The 18,921-nt window shown below is 43.3% G+C and overlaps 1 protein-coding gene and 1 long non-coding RNA gene across 3 annotated transcripts in view; one reads left to right on the top strand and one right to left on the bottom strand.

The window, feature by feature from the left end:
- Positions 1 to 3,621: 3,621 nt before the first annotated feature.
- lncRNA:CR44988 (long non-coding RNA:CR44988) lies at positions 3,622 to 8,361 on the bottom strand. Its single transcript, NR_124007.1, has 2 exons — positions 8,262 to 8,361; positions 3,622 to 4,070 (listed from the first exon to the last, which is right to left on the bottom strand). It is a non-coding gene; the product is annotated as a long non-coding RNA:CR44988 (long non-coding RNA).
- ds (dachsous) overlaps positions 3,946 to 18,921 on the top strand; it is a 74,971-nt gene continuing 59,995 nt past the window's right edge. For both annotated transcript variants that reach the window (NM_078722.3, NM_001298622.1), the window contains exons 1-2: positions 3,946 to 4,654; positions 11,062 to 13,058. In NM_078722.3, the coding sequence (NP_523446.2) occupies positions 11,163 to 13,058 (1,896 nt within the window). In that variant the 5' untranslated portion in view covers positions 3,946 to 4,654; positions 11,062 to 11,162. The remainder of the gene's footprint in view (positions 4,655 to 11,061; positions 13,059 to 18,921) is intronic.

Here is an 18,921-nt window from a genome sequence, read left to right as displayed (position 1 = left end):
CCGCCTTATCAGCCGACTGGCTTGGACTTCTCCACTCGAGCTGGCCATTCTAAACCTGGCTTTATATCGAAAGCGTATTTCAATTAAAACTAAAACAGAAGGCGAAACAAGTTGCGGAACTCCCGAGATCGAAGAGAGAGAGAGAGAGATCTTTCTCACCCGCGGCCTTTACACCGAGAACTTTTTATTACTTTAGGGATGTGTCCCATCGATTTTCATCTGTAAGGCAGTAAATAGAAAATTAAACTAGCATTGGTAGGGCCAAAAAATCTTAACCATTGAAATGTGTAACCAAATTAACTATTTAGCACCAACGACTGCGAGTTCAGATAGCGAATAACTCGAACTAGATTTCTTTGAGTGCATGGAATCTTCAGAGCAGGAGGCGTTCGAACGCATGAAAAATCGAACAAAATGCGCGTCTCATTAAAAATTCGCATAATTTAGAGATTAATGAACGACGCCGGGGTCGACAGAGCGACAGCGACAACGACAACAACGATGACGGCGTCGGCTACCGAAATAAAATAGCAAAATTTATTGACATTTCCCCCTTAGCCCTCGTTTCCCACGGATAACCGGGGCGGGGGTGGAATCTGGGGTATTGAAAGCTATTCTGCATTCAACTTATGATTTGATGATGAGCCCGTCGACAGCTCGAGATCAGAGTAGGAATTTCACCAGTTCCATCGACCACATTTGCATGCCAGAGCACAGGATTATACCGGGAGTTTAGAGCCGGACAGGAGCAGAATCGATGGCAAATGCTCAAATAAATAAAACTTACTATCGGACGCAGGAAATCAACAAGCAGCAAAGCCAACAACACAGGGCAAAAGAAAATCCACTAGAATTGCTTGGTGAATAGTGGCATACTCTATAAAGAGCTGTAAGAGATGCGATTTAGAAAGTTCGTGTGGTAAAAAAATCATTTTAGCTGAGAATATAAATATATATGAAGAATAAAAATATATGACAATATTATGGAGATTGTGAAGATAAAGCACGGGTCTCAGGTCATAAATACCAAAACCAAAAGGATCCCGATGAGGAGCAAGTCTATAGGATCCACTCAGGAAGTGTGCAAAACAAGACCCGCCTGCAAAACAACAGCACGGAACTGAAAAGAGAGCCTCGCAGGAGGGAGAGCATTCGAGGAGCCTGAAAAACTGAAATGCCGGAGATGAAGTAGGAGACGGAGTCCAAGTCCAAGTCCGAGTCCCAGTCTGATTCTCGGTCGGAATCGCAGTCGCAGCCAGCAACATGTGGCTAAACAACAATTTATGATGTTGCCGCTGACAGGCGAATGTTGTTTGCAGTTGTCGATGATGACGATTCCAAGGATGACGACGACAACAACAGCAGAAACGCGGCTACAACAACGACAATGTTGCTATTGATTTTAAGGCGAATGAATGGCTCAGCTCAGCCCGGCCCAGCCAAGCCCAGACCCCAGCCGCATCCTCATCCTTATCCTCCATATTTTTGCCGGCTAGGATGTTGCAGCTATGTAACTTTGCATATTACTCGCATGATGGATTCCGATTCGCTTCGTTTTGTCGTTTTGTGTGTGGGCTTTTAGCAACAAGCTGGATGTCGAACGTCGAACGTCGATCGTTGAAGTCTGAATGTTGAAATCTAAAAAGCTGCATTGTCGAACGTTGTTCTGGGCCCAGAAATGTTGACAAAGCAGGAAGCCGCTGGATATGCTCGCTGATCGATCGGTTGATCTGATCTGCTAGTCCCATCCCTCCTTCCCTGTCCGCGGCGAAGAGTGCCAAATTTCAATGGCTGCTGCAAATTATCCACCATGTCCATCCATCGGATTCCATCCATAAATCCATCAACTCTACTCCGAATGAGTCTCAATACTGTCCGTTGCCATTAACCGATTTGCAAGCAGCGGGCGGGCAAAGTACCCCCTTTTTTATTTATGTATGTATGTATATCTACACAAATCCACAAATCCACGTACGCCTCTGATCTGGGTCTGCGTGTGGGTGGCGGCAGTGACCAGCTTTATTCGCTCTAGCCCAGATCTCTAATCACTTTGTAAACACACATGGCAAAATTTATTTGACTGCTAATAAAGTGTTTGAAACATTTCCGAATATTTTTATGTATGAAACTACTTAACAGACTGGTTCCTAATCGAATACCAATATTCTCGATGAACACGATTTTATTTACATTTCCTCAGTGCTCATTATGATTTCTTCCGGTGCAGCCAGACATTACTCTCTTTGCTTTTCAAGTGCCTGTCAAGATTGTTGTTGCTCTTGCTGTTAACTCATTTCATTTGAAAAGTGGCAAATGCAAGCCGACAGCTAAGCGACGTCATTTACGGTTTTGACAAGCGGCGAATGACCAAATGGTTAACCATTGTCCATTGTCGGTAGGAGAGCAAACCTCCCGCAACCGGCCATGTGATCAACCATGGCGCGTCCATGCCCATGCCCATTCCCACTTGCTCATTGAGCCACCAACGTACCGCATTCCCAATAAACGAGCATCAAACAGCTCAAACTTCTGCCGCACCGTTGCTCCTTGGGATGTGGCACGCACTTTTCGTGTACGTTTCCCAGACAAATTGCTGAATTTGCGAACGCTTGAGAGTTCTGCGGAATTGGGAACGGAATCGGAATCTGCTCTATGGCATCTCCACGAGGGTCCCACCCCAAAAAGCGAGTCGCATTTTCGTTAATGTTGCTGCAGCAACTTTTACTTAAGGCGCCGAATTTTCCGACAGTTCGTGGAGAAAACGAACAGTAAAAGAATTTAGTTCTTCAGATCTAGCTATTGCACGGGTTGATTGGCAGTCGCGATTAAAACGGCAAGAGTCAAAAAGTTGAAGAACGAGAAAGCGCACTTCAAATGCCATTTCAATGGCGTCAAATTGTTACATTTACTGATCGTAGACCCAAAATGAGGGCATCAGGATTTTTCTCATTTTCATTTGTTGGTTTAAAACTGTTTAATAGTACTGATCTAAACTTGGCTTATATACTTAGCTCCATAACTCAGTTTTTACTCCTTTCCATTAAGCTATAGCTTACGCAACATTTGCATTGTTTGGTTGTTGACGCAACATTGTTGCTCCTGCCTAATTTTGAGGTTCCGAAAACGCAAAACAATGGGAAGAACCAGGAGCAGGAGGCGGAGGATGGCGAAGCGAAAGGGGACGACGGGACAGGGGGGCCGCATACCAAACACTCCAAGCCGCACTTCGCCCCTGCGCTCCCCTCGACCTCTTTTCCGCACTTCACTGTACACAAGCAAAACAAACCTGGGACTCACTTTTGATTGACTTTCGAGGATGCCATAAAAGAGTTTTGTGTTTCAAATCATCTTTAGTGGTATTTGAAAATGTGCCTATAACGCTTAATGTAATATTGCATACGGATATTTTAGATATATGTACAAACGATGATTATCCAGCTTTTCTCTCTGTGTAGAGCCACCACTTCCACTGCACTCGGCAACAACAACTTGGCACACAGGTGAGCATGACTGCCAACCGGTTTATGCTTCTCAGGTGAGCTCTCTCTCACGGAGAGCAGCTAATTTACATGCCAGAAGAGCCTGGCATCGCCACAAAAACAATAGGTAGTTATAGTAGTTATAGCGGGTCGCTCTCGGAGCGGGAGAGCAGCTATAGACAGATAGCTCTCTTCCCTGGCTAATTGTGGACCTGTCGTCGATTTTATTTTGTGTATTGTGTGTGCACCTTTTGAAATTCTTCTCCGATTCTCTGGGAGAAACCGACCAAACCACTCTGGGGAGAAACTATTCACCTCTGAGCGACTCCGTTTCTTCGGGGCTCGCCATCTTCATTACAGCAATTTCTTGACCACAGGTGGGTTGAAGTCGAGGTGGATTTCTGCGCTCGGGCATCCTGAAGCAAGAGAGAGAGCCCGGCTCCAGTCTCCGGTCTTCAGGCTTCTTCAGTCTGTCGTGTGTTTTCGTCGCAGCCACATTGGAGAATCGCAGCGAGCGGAGAAAATTCGATTCTCAGTCGCCTTCTCCTCGTGTCGCCGTCGGAATTTGGATTTCGGTTCGCAACAATCTGGCTATATTACAAAATAAATATATTAAAGAATATACGAAACGAAGTGCAAGAAAATTCCTAGTGCAGTGCAGACAAATTGAAGTTCATCAAATCGATAATCAATTCATATAGCCCCTGAAAACCTCCGCCAAAAGCCAAATTCTTCGCCGCGTTTTATTTTGTTTTCGTCACCGATTTTTGTCGCCGTCGCCGCTGCTTTTTCGCCGCGTGTGAGAAAAGTTCGGTGGAAAATATTTATATAGATATATTCAAATCGGGCAGAATTTCCACTAGAGCAACAAGAGTGATTTTTAATTATTATTCAGCCGAGAAAATCCAACAGCAAATACATAAGCACAACACAGCAGTAGCACAACAAATACACAGAGTAAAAGGCGAAAAGAAATATTGTTCAACAAGTCAAACGAGTTCTTTTTGGCTCGCTTCGGCCGTGTGGCTAAAGATACAACAACATTGTGTTTGTGGCAGCGGGTTTTCGCCGTGTTGTTTTTGTTGCGCCGTTGGTGAAAAATATTGGCAACCGCCGCAGCATTTCAGCGGCTCAAGCCCAAAAGGAGCAGCACAGCAAAGAAGAGGCCACGAAGTGTAAGAGAAAGATGAAAAGTCCACCCCAAAATTCAACCAACACTTTAGAGGAACAGTCAGTCAATCAGGAAAGACAGTTATAATTTGAAGGAAAAAGCTGAACAAAATATAGAATGTGAACTAGCTTAGAATATAGACCAAACCACAATTGACAGATACAATTAGATATAAAGACGATTCGAACTGATTTTGCAAACTATTTGAGACCAAAAATACAACCTTAAAGGCAGTGTTTTTAGTTTTTAGTTACACTTAACCATTCGAATTTTTGGCATAAAAAAGGTTAAGCTTTTCGAAAACTAAAACTAAAAGATAAAGCAGCTCTAGAAGTAAAGTAAACAGACTGGCAAGCTTAGGCCAGGCCTAATTAGACGTTTTCTTTTTTTTTTTCTTGGGCTGGAGAAACAGGAGCGAAAACAACTTGAAATAGTCAAATTGGTAATCGAAAGCGATGTTCTCGAGAAAGAAAGAAAGAAAGAAAGAGGCATACGGATGCCGAAGAGGAAAACACACACTCTCTGTGAATGTGACCGCCTCCTCTTGGGTGCTTCTATTCCTATCTACTTCTACCTCGCCTTCCACTTTGTATTCCATTTCTTCAAGTGCTGTTCGAGTTTTCCTTTTTTTCCATCTTCGCCTCGTTTTTTTTTTTTTTGGTCCGCTCCCTAGGAAAATGTGAAAAAACAAATAGAGTCGGTGTTCTTGGCGTTGGTGTGGTATTGTATGGTGTTTTGTGGCTGGTGGATCGGCGACGGCATGGGGAATTTTATTCTACCTGTTTTACACGTTGCCGAGCGACGACGATTGAGGCGATCGATCTCTAATCTCTGTCTGAGATACGGGGCGACACGTGAAGGGAATGGAAATGTGCACAAAGTGTCGCCCAACTGTGATTCCTGGAAAATTTCACACAGAATGCAGTCAGCTGTGACACTTCCAAAAACTACAGCGTAGTAACCGAATTGGAGTTCAATCGGACAAATAGAGTTATATATAAACGCATATAAGTTATTCACTTCTTTTGTCTTATGCAGTTTATAATTGACAATTTTCAAGGAGGAAGTTCGAAACGTGCTCGGCTTTTTAAATGCCATTCCAATTAAATTTCTATGCGTTGTTAAATTATTACAGAACTCTCGACTGGGGGGCCTTTTTCAATTTTCATGCTGCTAAAAGCCAGAGCAGTCGGACATTAGAGTCTAGATTTTATGGCCCTTAATTTACACTTCCCCTTAAGTTGGCCTGAAACCCCGAACGTAACAACAAAAGGCTGCCGAGTTCAAAGTTGAGTCGAGTTGTGCGAAGAGAAAATAAAATGAAATATAATTTTCATTTCCCATGTTGCGTGTGTGTATGTTTTCCGACCCTATCCCTAACCGTTATAGACGCTAGGCTCATCTTTGTTTTATCTCTGGGCGGCAGGTGTTCGTCTGTTCATCTGAAGGTGCGGGCGCTCAAACGAAAGACTGAGGACACGAACTTGCAAAACGCAGTTTAATGCGCTTTAAATTGCTCCAATGTCCGCCTGCTTTCCCCCTTTTCCCCACTAATTGCCGCAATGCTTAGCGTTGTACAAACAAAGATTACGCTTTAATCTATTTTCGCGTGTGTGCGGAGGAAAAGCCATCAGAGCGGACCACACACATTCAGCTCGATGAGCCGGAAAATTACATTAGACGTGGACGAGGCATACACGTTAAAAAATCTGTACGCACCTCATCATAGTATAGTTTAGTAGTATAGTACACTTTAAATACATTATTTCCACTACCAAATTATAACACTATGTCACGTAAAAATGCTCGAAACTGTTCTTGCATCGCCAGCGGTCAAGATCAAATCGTAAAAAATTGATTTCACTGTATGGGAATACACGCACCTGCTGCAAACACCCGCTCCTCGAAGAGTGAAAGGGGGGGGATTGCTTCGCGCTAATTTCTTTGTTGAGTCTCATGCGAGTTGGCATCGCGGACATTCGAATGTGACTTGGCCTGTGATTAGTCGGCGAATATGTTCATCGTCCGTCGCTGGATGAAGACACTTCTCTAGCTGGGAAAATAATGGAACAGGTTGTAGTTTTGCCTGGCGTCCTCATCTCGTGTCAGGTGGGCATAAATATTTGCTAACCAATAACTATCTTAATTCGAGCATGTCGCATTGGCCAATCTCAGATTCGTGCCTCTTTTATGGCCTAAATATGCTGGCCGTGGTATCTCGTGGGTAACCATCATTAAAATTAAATAAAATTTGAAATAAAAACAATCAGCTAAGAGCGAAGATTATTGTATTCTTAATATTAGATTTAATCAAAATGATAATTACAGCACTGTTACAGAACTTTGATATAGAAACATTTTATGGGAATGTTATACTATATTCCCCATCCAAAGACAGTTGGAAATTTGTTTTATATATTTCACACTTGTATTTCAGTCCCATAAATATGTTGGCTGTATAATTTAATTTTTTTATTGAGTAGGCTTTGTTATAGAACCAGAATAAATCTCTGGAGATAAGCGGGAACGGAACGTTATACATTTGATGCCATCGTAATCGGATGCTGATTGAGAAATATTTGGGTGTTTAGGACAAGGGGCGCGTGCAGACGTGGGTTGATGAACCGCTCTCTCGATCGGGGGATCGGGGATTAGCATTATGTGTTTTGTCTTGGCTTTGTGCCCTAATGGCGGACATAAAACGCGTTAAACAATGGCCAAACACACTCTTGGCCATGACAATCATTGCTAAATGCTTTTGGCTACCCAAACAAAACCTGGAAGCTGAGTCAGCAAGAAGATGATGCTATTGACAGGCTTTCGCTTCGATAGTAAATCTTGAAATACCCCATAATTGCGGCGGAGATGCGCTGCCCACAAGTTTCTTAGTTGTATTGATAAAAATCTTTTCTTTGTGATCATTTTTCGAGTTGCGATTCCTTATCCAATGTCTAGGGTGATAGTATTTAATTTCATGTCTTTCAAACATTTCACATTAAGGCTGTTGTCGCAGCGATAAGATATAAATCAGAACATCTCATCAACGTCATTGCATTTTCGCTAACACTTGCCACTAATTAGCGCTTATTATGCGTTCCTCGCCAGACTCTGGCAGCCTTTCAATTGGCAATTAAGGCTTTTGCCAAGCTTTTGGGACCCTTATGAAAGTGAAGTTCAGTAAATTGAAACACAAGACAAATTCGAAATGGAAACCGACATCGAATTGAAAACGAAATCACCTCGGTTTCACTTGCATTTTCGCACTTTTCCTAGCAGAAAAACACTCGTGTTTACTTCACGCTTTCGCAGCTCTGGATATCTGACGTGATCCACGCTTGGTTGGATTCGAGTCTCTCGGAGATCTCGGATCTGACCAGTCGGACCTTTCGGATTTGCATCTAAATGAGTTCGATTAATATGCGGACAATTATAGTTTCGTTGTTTATAGCTGGCCGTCTCGTGTGTGTCGGACAATTAGAAAGTCATTAGAAGTAACTTATTAGCTGACAGACTGGCCGTATCAGTCGAGGCTGACTGGCTCTTCGCCCGCTCAGCCAGTTTTCATAAATTACTCAACATTTAATTAAACACGCTCTAAAGCGTCTACTTACCACCTACTTAGCCTCTGGTTTTTAGACAACAATTTTGCATAATTTGCAGTTAAATCACGAGCGGAACCGCAGCAACAACAACAGCTCTGCCCAAACAAGTTGATTTTCTTCTTCGACTCTTTTAATTGTTCGAGTAGAAAATTGTTCGAGTAGAAAATCTCTGCTACATGTGTAATGTTCATGTTAATGAAGTCTCTTAAAGAGCTTTTACTTTAGTAATAGGTCAGCCACTAAACGTTGGCAAAATATTTCTTCCGGTACCTGGTTTTTTTTTTTTTGACCTGCTAAAATTTTGTTAAGCTTACTTTAACTATATATTGTACATACATTTTTTGGGTTTGGCCTTAAGTCGGATAACTGAAAATTAAGATCAGAAGCCTTCTTTGTTTCTTGGCACAAATACGAAGTAAATACATATGTACTGCTTAACTTCTGAAGAACGCAATATATTTTGCATTAACAGTAGCTTTTGGGTAAAATTGAATTGGAACTGAGCCTTCCGTTTCTCCTTTTGTAAATCTCCTACTTCTCCTTCTCATTCGCCAGCCTAATTAGTTGGACCATAAAGTTTACGCTGTTATTCTTATGATTGTGTACGTTTTATACCGCTCTGCGGGGTTATGGGCTCTTGTTGTTGCTTTTATTTGCTATTAACTAGATTTTATTGATGCCGCTCTGTTTTTGTTTCGGAATTTTCAGTTTCCTCTATTTTTGTTGGTACGGTTTTACGAGCTTTTGTGCGCTCGTAAAAACAAAGAGAAATAACAAAAAAAAAAATTCTCCCGGAAAAAAATATTTTTTAATGGTTTACCCTGGGATGGCATCGTGAAATTGTTCGGAACTCCCTGCAACTCCACCAAAGAACTGGAACCACAAATATAATTACAACTTTGTCATTCGATATTAGATGCCGCCAGAGTGCACAGAACCCCAAGATACCCAGTCAGTTACAGCACACAGAAAGAAATATTGCATACATAAATTTAATGCCAATGGGTTATTTATTTCGAAGAGAAAGCAGTGTTATTGTTCTAGCTATTAAAATATAACTGGAATTCCCAACATCTTAAAAGCATATACAAGCTTTTTATTGTAATAGATGGTTGAGGCACTAGGATTCTTTGCTTTAACTTATTTTTCGCTGTGCAAGCATCCATTTTGTTTCATCCACTGGTCATTCCCACAGCCCTCATGCTCCGTTCACTCCGTCATTTCCAACGGATCTTAGATCTCAGGTGCAACCACACGCAAGGCAACCGACCGCCAGCTGGCACTCAAATCGGACTGCTCTGCGATTCCAGATCTGGGAATCTGGACGGGAGCTGTCCAACTTGGGCGCCAGCAATCGGGATCGGGAACCCCTCCACGGGCTTTCTAATGTGTTCGGGTATTAGCAGTTCATCTAAACTTATGACAAGTGCAAATCAAACTGACGTTTCCGCAACGGCAGCTCACTCTTTTCCTGGGGTAATTTGCGTATCACAGAGTTCAGGCCTAACGTACTCCTCGACTTTTTGATGGAGGCACCGTTGCAGTTTATTAAATTACGCCTCATGTCATGGAAGGAAGGGACATGATCATTATAAAGTTATTAGACCCCTAATGGTAGCGGAATCTCTCGATGGACATGAAAGATAGGCCCCGGTCGGCTAATTTCTCCGCAGAAATCTCCTTTTCTTCAGAGGATTATGTTGTTCTGGATGTCAATCTTGTAAGGGGAAGAATCCGTCAGACTTCTAACGCCAAGTTTGATCTCTTCGTTTCCCAAGACCCATTAATTCAGTTTTAATTGCTGGCCACGATCAAACAGGATCATCTGGGCTGAGTTCTCGAAGTTGGGAGTTGGAAGATCTCTATCTGATCACGAAATGAAATTTCTAAGGCATTCCCAAAATAATAATCATAATTTTTTATATTATTCGTCTGTGCGCCCTCCCTTTACGTTTTTTATTTTCGCTTATCGCGCGAGAAAAATCTTTCCAAATTGCAGTGGAAACAAATGTTGTTTTGGCCACTCAAAAAAAAGTGTTGGTCATGGCCTTGTTAACTAAATTGTTCACCACGAATTGCTCGGATCTCAAAGCATTTCGATTCCTATTCCAGCCACATGGCATTAGTTCTGAGTCCGCGGAGTTGGCCATCCAACAATGGCAACTTGGCCGCGGAACTGTATTCTTTGATTTCTCTCGGAATGTGTGAGTGTACGTTTGTGTGTGCCAGCCATATTTCATCGAGATCCCAAGCCCAAACCCAATCCCGAAATCAGAACCAGTATAACAGAGGCCCGAAAAGCAAACCAAGACCCTTTTAGCCTTTGAACCTTTCGCACGCAGGTAGAAACGACATCGTCGTCCGCTTCTCTGGTCTTTTGTCTTCATTCCTGATCTCTCTTGGTCGTCTATTAGCATTTCAAATTCCCCCAAATGGCCAAATGGAAATGCCTCCACCATGCGTAAGCCTCCACTTCCATCTCCATCCTCAACATCGTAGCGGTCATCAGGCGGAGCTAAGCGCATTGGGGCAGTTATCAGTCTATTAGCTGCAACTATAGGTTCTTCTCTTGGGGGTTCTCGAAGTTGGCTTTTTGTATAGGCCTAAAGCTTCAAGTGTGGGCAGTGATTATGGTCAGTTCATTTGTCACTATTACACTGCTAAAAGCATTTCTATAATTTAGACTGTGGTTAGAACATAGAAATCCATATATCCACAACAGTGGATATTGTAATTTCTTTAGTATGATTTGATTTTCACCATGATGCAGTTTATAAATACTTTACTTATTCCTATCTATTTCTTTCAGAATTGCCATGGCCCAGCTGGAAGGAGGCAACATCAGTGAAGGACGCTCGTAGCTCCTCATAGCTTTCTTTTCAACATCCACTCGGAGTGGATCCATTAACCATGAAAGCCACGTTGGATTCGGTAGTCGCCAGCGAAACGATGACGAGGGTAACATTCACTGGGAACCACGAGTCGAAGGACTTTGCAATATTCCATCGATGCCGGAGACGATCCAACATCAAATCGCTATATTCGCCACCTGCCCTGCATCCCTCGCACATGCTGCGAAGTAGCTTACTAATTCTACTGGCAATCGTTCTCCTGGGATCTTCGCAGGCTGCCTCACACGATCAGGAGAGGGAGCGAAAGCTGGAAGTCTTCGAAGGCGTTGCCGTAGACTATCAAATCGGTTATATAGGAGACTTCGGCGGAATCGATAGTGGTCCGCCATACATTATTGTGGCGGAGGCAGGAGTAGAAACAGATCTCGCCATAGATCGGGCCACTGGAGAGATCCGCACAAAGGTCAAACTGGACAGAGAAACTCGAGCTTCTTATAGTCTAGTGGCTATTCCCCTGAGTGGTCGTAATATTCGAGTGCTGGTCACAGTTAAAGATGAGAATGACAATGCCCCCACGTTTCCACAAACCTCGATGCACATAGAGTTTCCAGAAAATACCCCAAGGGAGGTAAAGAGAACTCTTCTTCCAGCAAGGGATCTGGATCTGGAACCCTACAACACTCAGAGATATAATATCGTGTCGGGAAACGTAAATGACGCCTTTAGATTGTCGTCCCACCGAGAAAGGGACGGTGTCCTGTACTTGGATCTGCAGATCAGTGGTTTTTTAGATAGAGAGACCACGCCAGGCTACAGCCTTTTAATTGAAGCTTTAGATGGAGGAACACCCCCGTTGCGTGGATTTATGACTGTTAATATTACCATTCAGGATGTAAATGACAATCAACCGATCTTCAATCAGAGCAGGTACTTCGCAACGGTGCCAGAGAATGCCACTGTGGGCACCAGTGTCCTGCAGGTGTATGCATCAGACACGGATGCCGATGAGAATGGTTTGGTGGAATACGCCATCAACAGAAGACAGAGCGACAAGGAGCAAATGTTTCGCATAGATCCAAGAACAGGAGCGATTTACATCAATAAAGCACTGGATTTCGAGACTAAGGAGCTGCATGAACTTGTGGTGGTGGCCAAGGATCATGGTGAACAGCCGCTGGAGACAACCGCCTTTGTTTCCATCAGAGTCACAGATGTAAATGACAATCAACCGACTATAAATGTGATCTTCCTGAGTGACGATGCCTCTCCAAAAATATCGGAGTCGGCCCAACCGGGCGAATTCGTGGCCAGAATTTCGGTGCATGACCCCGATTCGAAAACGGAGTATGCCAATGTGAATGTGACACTCAATGGAGGAGATGGTCACTTCGCGTTGACCACCAGGGATAACAGTATTTATTTGGTTATAGTTCACCTGCCACTGGACAGGGAGATAGTTTCAAATTATACCCTGAGTGTTGTAGCCACCGATAAGGGAACTCCGCCCCTGCACGCCTCCAAATCGATCTTCCTAAGGATTACCGATGTCAATGACAATCCACCGGAGTTCGAGCAGGACCTCTACCACGCCAACGTCATGGAGGTGGCCGATCCGGGTACATCGGTACTTCAAGTTCTAGCCCACGATCGAGATGAGGGCCTAAACTCGGCTTTGACATACTCGCTGGCCGAAACGCCTGAAACCCATGCCCAGTGGTTTCAGATTGACCCACAAACGGGCCTGATCACCACCCGATCGCATATCGATTGCGAAACGGAGCCGGTGCCGCAGCTAACGGTTGTCGCTAGGGACGGAGGTGTTCCGCCCCTTTCCTCCACAGCCACGGTCCTTGTTACCATTCACGATGTAAACGACAACGAACCGATCTTCGACCAGAGCTTCTACAACGTATCCGTCGCTGAAAACGAACCCGTGGGCAGGTGCATACTCAAGGTGAGTCATTAGTTCAGTACTACTACACTTCCAACTCCCGTTTTTCCGATCTTCCTATAGTGACCCACTTTCCGGTGGGTCATTCAAACGTTTGTCTCGCCAACTGCCTCGAATCCACAAAACGAGCGTCGCTTATGGATTTTCCACGTACTTGTGCCCCAAAACTAATCTTATGCATCAATTACCCGCTCCCAGTCAGATCAGTCAGTCGGTCGGACATCAGACATCAGACATCACATTTGACATCAGAAATCCGACATCAGGCCTCAAACATTGACTTCGACGTCCGTAGGGAATCGTGAGGGGGAGGGGAGTTAGATAAAAGCGGTGCATGACACGAGATGCAGTTAGGTTAGAAAGGTATTTCGAATAAATGACGTGGTTGGTAATATACCGAAAAGTTTGTGACTTAAATTAAAGAAGTATAAGCCATTAAATAAATCAATACAATAAGTTCGTTGAATCCGAGTACAAAAAATTTCGAAAATTTGTTAATAAAAAATAAGAGTATACACCGAATCGATGTCTAATCTGAAAGTACTGCTAGCTTCTTGTTAACATCTCTGAGCTCAAATTCCATGCAGTTCCCGTTCGTAAGTCCCTCCAGAAAAACACCACCCAACAAATCCCCTCCAACTATTGCTCCTCATCTGCACCCTGGGCAATGCGGTATCCTCACTCTTTTGTAGGTAATCCATTCATCATCGGGTAATTACATTTTTATAACATTTATCTCCGCTCAAAAACAAAATGGGCAACCCAAAAAGTGGGGAAAAGGTCTGAAAAAAGGCATCAACAGAGAGACCAAGGCCCAAAACCGTTTTCCAGTGTCTAACGAAGGCATTTTGTTCGGTCTTTCCTCTTCGGCGGCGATCACCCATTCTTCTCTGAACACATAGGTAAACGAACATATATGCACAAGAGCGTCTCGAGACGTCGACAAGATTTTTGTTCAGACTATCAAATGTGACCTCTCTTGTCTCGCAGAAAACAACGAAAAAAAAAAAAAAACGACAACGAGGTGGAAGAAAAAAACACAGGACCGACTGACTGAAAATGTAGCCGCGATTCCAAACTTCTCAGCAATTTAACAACAACACGAATTTCAAATCAGCGCAGTGTTTACAAAAAAAAAAGTTAAGTGAAGAATGCCATAGACTTGTCTAGGAATTTAATAAACTACAAGCCCAACCTATATTAATTATAGGTTAGACATATGTGAAAACCAGTGAATTAGGTAGTGAGTAAAGTTAGTGTTCACTTTGTAATTCACAATGTTTGGTTTATGGGTATATCACAAACTTATTCGCAGATCTTGAGGGCCTTCAAGTTAATGGGTAATATTATTTTAACTACCATGATCCCTTTTCGCCTTCGTTAGATGATTTCCGCAAATCAAATGGAATCAAATCTCATCAAAAGTACAACAACGTGAGGGAGACCAAATTAACGGACACCGAAACGAAGAAACGAATCAACAATAAGTTGGAATAACAACGCCAATTCTCGACAACGAAGAGATTTGATGAAATCTGACAAAAAGTCACGTTTCCTTAATTACAATGAAGGAAAAGTAGATTTAATGCTGGTGATACCCTGCTCCCCGCAAATTAACCACAAACGAACAAAACACAAAACGCATAATTGGCTCACGCAAAAATAAAATAACAGAAACCGAAACTGAAATGATGAGGTCTGAACTCGGCAATCTAAAGAATTGAGAAAGAGATGGATAAACATCCATACTAAGGGATCTTTCAGTATCTGGTGCGATTTGGGAGCTCAATAATCATAAAATGAGTCTGAAGTCCGAAGTCGAGGCCCTAAAAACTAAATTCGAGCCCTCAATCCCCTGTTATGGATTTTCTTGTTATTCGGACCCATATTGAAGCCAATATGTGGTCGTGAAGACAATAAAAGACCCAAAAACCCAACCCAAATTTTAAAAAAAAAAACGCGAAATCGGCATTTCTTATACATATATAAACAAAAAAAAAAAACGGTATGAAACAAAAACTGAAACGAGAAGCATTGGCCAAAGGACCAGCCATCAAGCTAAAATCCATCCAAGCCATCAAATTAAAAAAGGCCAACAAAAGAGTCGTTGAAATAATAAGATACGAATTCAAGTCAGGAAAGTTGATTTAAACAAAAAAGAACAATAATTCTAAAAGCAAAAGCCAGAAATAGTTGCACAAAGTCTCCGAATCTCAAAAGCCTTATAGAGAGCACTGTTCGGCATAACTGCCACTCGCTTTTAGTGAGAATCCGAAATACTTTGCCAGCTGCTTATCATTATTTTGGCCCAAAAGACTGCATTGGATTCTAAGATATTTGCGAGACAATCTGTTTGAATCCTGTGCGTGTAAACTTAAAATTCAACTATTATGTCTATCGCCTGTAAATTCCTTACAATATTTGGTAACTCTTCCGCCTCTCCTTTTCTTCACCCTGAGCCAGGCTGCACCTATTTCTTCTCGGCCATTCCAAGCAACTGTTGTGCCTTTATTGCCGCTGTATCATTTTCTAGCCGAAGAAGCGGAAATGTTATTTAATTAGAGGCGATCAAATGCCGCCATTCCGGCTCAAACTCCATCTCTAGCTCGTCTGACCAACTAATGGCTAACCAAATTACACTTTAATTTGGGCCACGAAACAAAAGACTTAGGCAACGAACTTGCGTTCAAGTGGGAGTGGCAATAGGGGATTACTCATCAGCCCATCCCGCTCGCTCCTTCGCGCTATCTAAGATTATTATGCGAGCGTAAAAATTAAAATCTCATTATGCAAATTACAAGAAAAAACTAAATAATACAAACTGGCCGCCTGCCCCTCTTTCTACGCTCAACTCCTCCGCCCAATTTGGAGTTTCCTTTCGGCAGTGAAAAGAAGTGGAAAAAGACAGCATAATTTGCTCGTCGTGTGGTTGTTGTCATCTTAGATTTGTTGTTGCCGTTGCAGTTACACACTAAATTACAGTCAATTACATTGGGGAGAAAGAGAGAAAAGGGAGAGTGAGGGAATGTGGGAACTGCACTCGCAGATTCCTGAGCTATTCTACCAGCCCCAGCCCCATGCCCCGATCCCCATTTCTCCACCCACCAACGGATTGGGTCTGTCAAGATGTTCGAAATAAGTTCGGAGTACAAGTTGCTCGAACATCGAAATTAGATGTTATTGCTGCGGCAGAGAGAGAAATATCTGCAAACACTTCTATTCCATTTTTGGGATTATATGGGGTGTACAAGAAGTGTATATGACTCATCTTAGTTGGCATATTTCTAACAAAAATCCGTAACTATTTTGAGTGTCCAAGAAAATTTCAAATTTTTTTTGCGTGTGCTTGGATGTTGTAATTTCGCATTGTTTGGCTAATCTACGTAAATCTCATTTTCGGGTGGCTCCCACAATTACAACGCAGGGCTGGCGGTGTTGGTTGGTGCAGGGGGGCCGTCCGTATGAAGAAGAAAAAGGAGGGTCGGGTAGCTAAAGGGAACACGATCTGCCCATTTGGCCAAGTTATGTGGTCGCTCCTCTAATGCACAACCACTCGCACAAACGCACACACACTGAACTGGTTTTCAGTTGGCGGAGGGTGCAAGTGGCATGTTCCCCCTGCGCGACTCTGTCCACCGCCTCTTTGGGAGCCCACCGCCCCCCTTTTTCATCTATCTTTGATTGCGTATGCGGCGCTCAGTGTGCACCAATTTTCTTTGTCTCTTGGCTCAATTCACTTTTTTCTAAGCAACGATGTGATGCCCTTTTATGTGGCTATATATCTGCACCTATCTCGGAGAGAAAGAGAGCGGGCTTCTCCTTTTCTCCCTGAGAGCATTTCTTCTCTCTCTCTCTCTCTCTCTCTGCGTTTACGCGACTTGTTTTGCACAATTTTAATTTTATAAACACCTTTAACGCATTTTTGAGCGCTCACATTCCATAAATGCCAGCCCAGAGAGACCGAGAGAGAAAACCGGTGAGAACTGGAGAAACTCACCACGAATTCGCCGCACGGCGAATGTATCTGAAGTCGCTGCCATTCAGAAATTCAGCGGATTGAAGCAAAATACATAGTTTTGTCCAAGATCTCTCTTTCTCTCTCTCTCCCCCTTTATCTCTGGCCCAAGACAAAATGGTTGGAAAATCATGGCGTAGCCGGTTTTTTTTTTTTATAAATTACGATTTCAGTTTTTTTGTCTTGGTGTGTCTCCATAGTATACTCCAGCCACATGGCCAAGAACCCACTCTCCGTCTCCTTCTTGCTCTGACTTAATATTTTAATTAAGTTGCGAGGGGAGACCGCGATAAGAGCCTTGAATGGCCGTTTGCCGCCACACGACAACATAATTTTTGACACAATTTCGCGGGCCAAGTTAAGCATCGGGAGATAATCGCCTCTCCTGGCCCATAACAAACACCATAAGGAAGCCACAGAGCAGCCGAGCCACCGATGAGCCATTGAGCCGGACCAAGAACACGGCGAAAATAGCCCAGAGCTCTGATCACTATCAAAACATCAATAAACCTTAACTGATAGGCTTGAATGAAGGCGAAAAGGGGTGCAAGAAGGGTAAGGAAATGGGTACGGAAAGGCGTTCCGCAGAGAAAGAGCTTTCATTTTGCATATTTGAGCTAAGGGGAGAAGGACTAAGAGATTTCACGTCGACGCATCAAATGTGCATCAATTTGCGGGCCAAACGCGACAACAGGCAGCCAGACACGCGTGCAATACTGTGGATGCTACGCAGCACTGAAACAATTGTATAATATGGTCTTTAACAAGGTTTATATCTCATACGCATGTATGTATTAGTTTTGTATATTTCGTAAATCTTTATTCAAGTGCGCAATCAAAAAGTATTATTATATTAAGATTTTGCCAACTCTTTATCGTTCTACCAAGAATATCCTGCTTTGAAGCCCCGATTTCTGTCAGTGAGTCGTTGCTCCTGTGGCTGACTTTGTGGCCATATTTAGTAAATACCGCTTCTGTGGCTGCTTTTAAACGTGCAATTAAAGCGCGCACACACACAGTCGCGCGAAAGAGAAAGAGAGAGATGCGGAGCGAAAGGGGGCGTGTGGAGCATTGAGATGGAGATGCTGGGATCTGAAATGCTCAACGCGCGCGCACACATCACAACAACCCGAGGGCATTGGCTACTGCATTTGCATAGCCGCCAAGAACTCAAAGCTTTGAGCCGAGTCTTCCGCGGGAGGAGCGGAGAAAGGAGTGTAGAGCGGAGACTGGAGAAGTGGAGGAAAGGCTGCTCCTCCAAGTCACGGAGACAGCCGGGAATAAAGGAGATGCGCGATTTGCGGGCCAGTTCCAAAGTGAATAATTCCCAGCAGCCTATTTTAGCGAATAAGCATTACAGGCTATATGAAAATAGGTTCCAAACATGTACTACTTTTTTCGTATGAGCATACTGAATTTTAGTTTCTTATCCAAAGAAGGTCCGACTTTAATTGTTTTAGTCCCAGTGACTACTGTACTATTACTCTTATTTTATTAACTCCCTAAGAGGTTTAAAATCGATGCTCCGAAACAGCTTCTTTAATTTTGGTGGAATGTAAGTGCTAGTCTGGCTTCAACAATTAGCTCGTCTCGCTGTCCATTAAGCCAGACTTGTCGGCCAAAATCAATACGCCGCCAGATGAGGTTCACTAGCACTTTATGGACAGACTAAGGCACAGAGGAAAACTGAAAGTGTGTTGATTGATGGGCCAAAGTGGTAGTCAAAGTCAAAGCGGCTAAGATGAGCTGCCAAACTCTGAGGTCAGACTTTGTGACTGTCTGCGGTCTCCAGTTCTTCTGCTTTGCTCATCTGCATGCGAATGGCAATCAATGCAATCGCTCCGCCCCCTC

This window comes from Drosophila melanogaster, chromosome 2L (genome assembly GCF_000001215.4).
Source record: "Drosophila melanogaster chromosome 2L".
In the NCBI taxonomy this organism is placed as follows: Eukaryota; Metazoa; Arthropoda; class Insecta; order Diptera; family Drosophilidae; genus Drosophila; species Drosophila melanogaster.
This window is presented reverse-complemented; position numbering and strand designations above follow the sequence as displayed.